Source organism: Pinus tabuliformis, chromosome 7 (assembly GCF_031772625.1).
Source record: "Pinus tabuliformis cultivar Carrire ecotype Pingquan chromosome 7, CPIR1, whole genome shotgun sequence".
Classification (NCBI taxonomy): Eukaryota; Viridiplantae; Streptophyta; class Pinopsida; order Pinales; family Pinaceae; genus Pinus; species Pinus tabuliformis.
The window spans coordinates 905,305,007-905,311,172 of NC_142293.1; the positions used below are offsets into that span (position 1 = coordinate 905,305,007).

General features: G+C 38.3%; 1 protein-coding gene across 1 annotated transcript; it reads left to right on the forward strand.

Moving 5' to 3' along the window:
• The first annotated feature begins 4,474 nt into the window (after window positions 1–4,474).
• LOC149250545 (uncharacterized) lies at window positions 4,475–5,809 on the forward strand. Its single transcript, XM_089453690.1, has one exon. The coding sequence runs from the start codon at window positions 4,475–4,477 to the stop codon at window positions 5,807–5,809; it is 1,335 nt and encodes a 444-aa protein (XP_089309816.1).
• The last annotated feature ends 357 nt before the right edge of the window (window positions 5,810–6,166 follow it).

Below are 6,166 nucleotides of genomic sequence, written 5' to 3' on the forward strand. Positions count from 1 at the left end.
TGAGGTGGGTTTTTTTAATTGATTTAGTTAAATTTATGAGATGATTGGTTTGATGTTTTGAAGTTGTTAATTTGTGAGAGGGTTGGTTTGATTTTTTGAAGTTGTTAATTTATGAGATGGTTAGTTTGATGTTTTGAAGTTGATATTAAATTAAAATGTATTGATTTTAAAATATATATGTTTTTTTTTTTACATTTTAAAGATTAAATAATATTATAAATAGGGGATTTTAGTTTCATTTAGTAGATGTTTAGTATAATAAAATAAATAGAATCATGAATTTCAAATAGTAACTTATTTTTTGTTTTGATTTGTTGAACTATGGTGTTATGACAATTTGGAGCAAGTTGTTGGACTATGGTCTCATGAAAATTTAGAGTGGTTGTGAATCAATTTCAAATCTTAGTGAACTCACTTCCCCTCATATATGGTGGATGGTTGATTGTGCTCTTCATTGTAACACAATGATTGATATTGTGTTGTTCAATGTGTTGATGATGTTTAGTCTTATATAATAACTTGAAGGGATTTCTAGAGAAGTATAACTTGAGTGGGCCTAATGGTTAAAAACATGTGTTTCCTCTTAAGAGGTCACAAGTTCAAATCCAAATGGAGTTAAAGTATATATTTCTCTACAAACTTTAACAATCAAATCACTATGAGAAACGAGGTTCTTTATCCCACAAATAAAAAGGTCTCATACATCAATTTGATATTTGACTTGACCATGACCTTACAAGTTTTTCCCCTCTATATATAATTGACTAAATTAATGATAAAGTTTAATCATTTTAATAAACATACACATTTATTAATAAAAAGAGATATTTTAAGTGAATGAATAATCTTAAAATATATATATTCATTAATTATATAATTAATATCCATAAAAATCAATGTTATGATAATTAGTTTTTAAAAATATTTTACTAAAACTTATAGATAATTATACATTAATTTCAATTTCAATTTGAATAAAATCACAATATCAAAAAGAAAAATATTGATAGTTGGAAATTTTATTAGAAGGTTGGAAATAAAGGTGGAAATATTGATTTCAAACGTTTGAATAAAAAAACTTTATTTTCAATAAAGTTAGTTATCTCGATTATGGTATATGATGAAGATTGAGCTTTTTGCAACCTCCTAGTGAAACTGGAGGGAAAATTTTGAGGAAATAAAAAAAAATTTAATCGATAATTTTAAAATTGAATATAAAGTCTTTTTATATGATTAACATATTAATCAGATATTAAAATACAAGATAATTTGTTAAGTCAAAATAGTCGGTATCTTATTGCACTAATATAAACAACAACTATCATAATGTTAAAAAAGACGGGGCTTGGTTCAATTATTAAAATATAAAATAAGATAATCAAATCTAATATAAACAATTTAAACCTTACATCCTTATGAAAATTTAGGATGGAACATGGGATGATAATGAAACCATTATTTACATGCCGTTTAAATATGGTGAAGGTTTTATAAATTCAAATTTGTTTATTTAAAACTACATTTTTAACGTTTTGAAAAATAAAATGAATTTTTGTTTAAATGAACGTTAATGTTGTGTGTTCCATAGTAAACATAGTTACTAAACTAACACAAAAATAGGTTTTATAAATTCAAATTTGTTTATTTAAAACTACATTTTTAACGTTTTGAAAAATAAAATGAATTTTTGTTTAAATGAACGTTAATGTTGTGTGTTCCATAGTAAACATAGTTACTAAACTAACACAAAAATAATAATTTGAGATTAATGAATTTTTAATAATTGTTATAAAATAAAATTGTTGATGAATATCATTTTTTTTAACCTTTTATATTTTTAAGTAGATTTTAAAATCTTTTTGTTTATGAAAATCATAATCAACCTAAATTCATCTTAACCCTAAATTTATTAATTATTTAAAGAATTCCAATTCATCAAAATGCAAAACTTTGTTTAAAAAAAAGCTTCGCATCTCAATGGATTTTAAAATGGATGTAAATTAATTGTAATTATGAGCAACTACATATAAAACTAAAACGATAGAGCGAAGGAGCGATGGTGGGAGGGCGCGGGTTTCGACCGAGGGTCTGGTTTGAGCCAGGGCCCGACTGAACAGCGTATGGGCCACCGTCGGGCGCGTGGACCGGAGGCGTTTTTACAAGGCGCACAGGTGTTTAGCAGAAGTCAGACAAGGAGGACGGGCAGGTGTAGGTTACCTCCGGGGGTTTGGGCGGTCAGCAAGGAACAAGGGTTAAAAAACCCCTTGGTAAGTTGCGCGGGCGTCTTTTTCCTTTTCGTTTTTCTTCACAGTTACCTGCCTAAATAACTATGGTAAATCCCAAGGAGTTCGTGGACTTGGAACCGGTTGTGGAAGACATTTTGTCTGCCTGGGGCAAAGACCCGTCCGCGAAAAACATAGAACGCTATTTCGGTGAGCTGGGGAAATGCAGAACGGGCGCCATTTCTCCAGAATCTCAGAGGATTCAACAGACCTATTACCAACTGACCTCGGGGTTTTCTGAGACTAATTTATTCCAGCAAGGGCCCTGCATCGTTTCGCACTCTCTCAGTCCCGGCGAAGACACCCTTCTTGCTAATATCGACCACTTGAGCCATGGCAGCAAAGGTTTTTCGACTCTCGAAGAGCCAGTCCTTTCGGGGGGGCTCGAAGATATTGTAAATTTCATCTCCAATGCAGAGAGGTCGGGTGCGAAAAAGACTGGTGGAACTTCGGCTATAACTAGGGCATCAATTGGGAAAGAAGCTGCTTCAACAAAAAGGAATGCTGGAAGGCCGGATAAAGCGAGAGCAGGTCCCTCAGTGCCTCCCGAAGGAACCTATTCAGAGTCTCCGGATGTCCAGGTATCTATACCCCCTACTGCTTTTGCTTTTCATGAGTCTGAGTTCCCTCTGCTCTCACAAACAAATCCCACTTCAAACCCTAGTTCACAAAGGGTAGAAGCTGAAAGAGAGGCCCGGGAGGAAGTATTAGGTGGGAGAAATAGGGGCGAAAAGCGTAAGAAAAACAGGCCTATTGGTGAACAGGAGCTAGAAGGAAATTTGGTGTTGGGAATGGAGGTGAGTATTGAAGCCTCCCTGGAGGAGGCGGACTGCACAGTTGTGGGTAGAGCTAGAGGGAAGAAGTACACTTCAAAATTTCTGCAGGAATGGGGAGAGAAGAACTGGTCGATAGAAGAAAAAAGGCCTTTCAAAGCTGCAACATTAGCAAAAGGATGGTTTCTTTTCAGGTTCGAGAACAAAGCCGCGGCCGATTGGGTTATGGCCACAAACTGGGTGATTGGGAATACCCCAATACTTCTAAAGCATTGGACCCCATTATTTGATGCTAGAAGTGAAAGAACTGATGTTTACCCTGTGTGGGTAAGGGCTCCAGGTCTGCCCTATTTTCTATGGACAAGCGGTGTTCAGAACCATAGGGGACAGATTGGGAACATATCTGGAAGCTGACATGTCCTTTCTTCAATCAGGGGACCAAGCCATGGCTCGCATTCTCGTCAGTTTAAACCCCGGCAACGGTCTTGCAAAGAGAATCAACCTGCAATATAAAGACATGGTCTTTGAGCAGTTATTAGATTACGAATATCTGCCCTTTCGATGCCATAGATGCCATGAATACGGGCATCTGGCAAAGGATTGTCCCCTTGGGAGAAGAAGGCGTAGATATCCAAAGGAACAGGCACAGTGGGAGAATTTCTATAACCCTTATCATCGTTTTCAAGGACAGATCCCCTCTGCGGAGAATAAAGGAGTAGATGCGGAGATAAATGATCAAATGGAAACGCAGACGACGGAGCATATCCAGAAGGACAACCAGGCCTCTCCGCTGGTTGAAGATTTAGTACTGGAGAAAGAGCCTGCATCGGAACAGCCAGCTGAAGGGCCTCTGCAACCTGCTACAGGAGCTATGGGTACGTGCAATGTTACTTGTTTCCCTTCGATTCAAAATTCAGATCTTATGGATTTACACAATTCTGATCCTATGGAAGTCTGTATGGAAATCTCCCCTCCGCATATTTTAAATTCTATAAATATAAAGGAAAATCATTCAAATTGTAAAGACCCAATAGAAGGTCATGGTATAGATGATATCTCGGCCGCTCTTCCCTCCCTGGATTTGAACAGTGAAGGTGTTTCTCTTGAACCTGGGCCCTCGGAACCCCCCTCCACTTGCCCATATAATCTTCGTTCCCATGATCCAAAGCCATCCACCCCTTCTGTAGGTGGTATTGGATCTCTCCCTTCCCAAAGCCTCTCTAGGAAAAAAAGAGGCAGGAAATCAAACTTTTCCATGGCACAGATTAAAGCTAAATTTGATGTAGCAGACGGAAAACAACAATCTATCCCTGGGGCACTTAGAGCAGCGCAACCCCCTGAAGAAGTTATCAAATGATCTTGTCTTCATGGAATTGTAGGGGGTTGGCCAGTAAGCCCAAAAAACTGGTCCTCAAGGATATGTTCCTTAACTCAAAATCTGACATTCTTTTCCTTCAAGAGACTTTAGGCAGAGGGATTGAGGTGGAAGCGGCCTTAAATGCCCTGATGCCTGGTTGGAGGTTCATAGCTCTTGATTCTGAAGGTCACTCTGGAGGTTTGGCCATTGGCTATAAGGAAGGAAGGATAAAGGTCAGAAATATTTGGGGAATGAAACAGGCCATGGGAATGGAAATTCAATCCTCTGAGTTTTCCTTTCCTATCACCATTTGTAATGTTTATGGGCCTTGTCAGGACAGGGTTGTTTTCTGGAATGACCTGATGTCAAAGTCTTTTTTAAAAAACTCAAATCTGGTGCTGGGAGGGGATTTGAATTTCTCTATAGGAAGAGCGGAGGCTTGGGGTCCATCAGCCAGAGAAGATCCCCTGTCTGACTTCTTTCTAAACATGTTCTCTTGCAACAACCTCTTGGACATAAATTTAATCAAGTTAAAGCCCACTTGGAGGAATAGGAGAACTGGGGAGGCTAGGGTGGCAAAAAGGCTCGACCGGTTTCTCATCAATGAGGAGCTGTCTGCAAAAATCCCTATGTTCAGACAATGGATTGAAGAAGGAGGACTATCAGATCACTTCCCCATTTTCTTGGACCTCTCCTCCTCTCCTCAAAAGCCCCCTGCCCCTTTCAAGTTCAACTCTTCTTGGCTTAAAGAGGAGTCTTTCTCTAATCTTTTCAAGCAAACATGGAAGCACCAGGAAGCAAATGCTCCAGAGGACAAAGGATACTGGTTCATGGAAAATCTCAAAAGATTGAAGAAAGCTACAATAAGCTGGGCTAAGGATAAAAAGGAAGCCCAGAAAGCAGAACTTTCGAAGATCAGTGAAGAATTACAAAGGCTGGAAAGTATAGAAGGGGAGGGCTACCTGACACAGGCTTCAAAAGAAAAGATCCTTCATCTTGAGAAGCTTAAATCTAAGTTACTCCTGGATATTGAAGAAGAATGGCGCTTAAAGAGTAGGGCTCTTTGGCTAAAAGCAGGTGATGAAAATACCAGGTTTTTCCATAATTATGCCAAAGGGAGAAAATCTGCAAACACTATATGGAGCCTCAAAGATGAAGTTGGAAGGGATGTGCAGACTTTTCATGCTCTGTCCGCTTTAGGTCAGAGACATTTCCAAAATCTCTTTGCAGATCCAGGAGAAACCACTATTGCAGAGGTTATAAGGACAGCTCAATGCTTCCCAAGATTTTTGGAGGATGAGGAAGCGGAGGACCTCATGAGTGAGGTTACCAAGGAGGAAGTGGAAGCCACTATCAAGTCTATGGCAAAGGAGAAAAGCCCTGGACCTGATGGCTAGTCCATTGATTTGTTCTTACACTTTTTTGAAATCATAGGATCAGATATTACCGAAGTGGTGGAGGAGGCTAGGAAAAAAGGTGAAATCTACAGCCCTTTCAACGCCACGTTTATAGCCCTTATCCCAAAGAAGGAAGTCCCGGAAAGTTTTGAAGACTTCAGGCCTATCTCTCTTTGCAATAGTATATACAAAATCATTGCAAAAGTGATAGCTAACAGAATCAAACCTGTCTTGTCAAGGCAAATTTCACTGGAACAGTTTGGGTTCTTATCGGGAAGACAAATCCATGAAGCCATTGGAGTAGCTCAGGAGGTTATGCACAGTGTAAAGCAGAAGAAAAAGAAAGGTGCTGTTATA

Coding starts and splice junctions, on each gene's coding strand:
- LOC149250545 (XM_089453690.1), top strand. CDS start 4,475: ATGTTCCTTAACTCAAAATCTGACATTCTTTTCCTTCAAGAGACTTTA.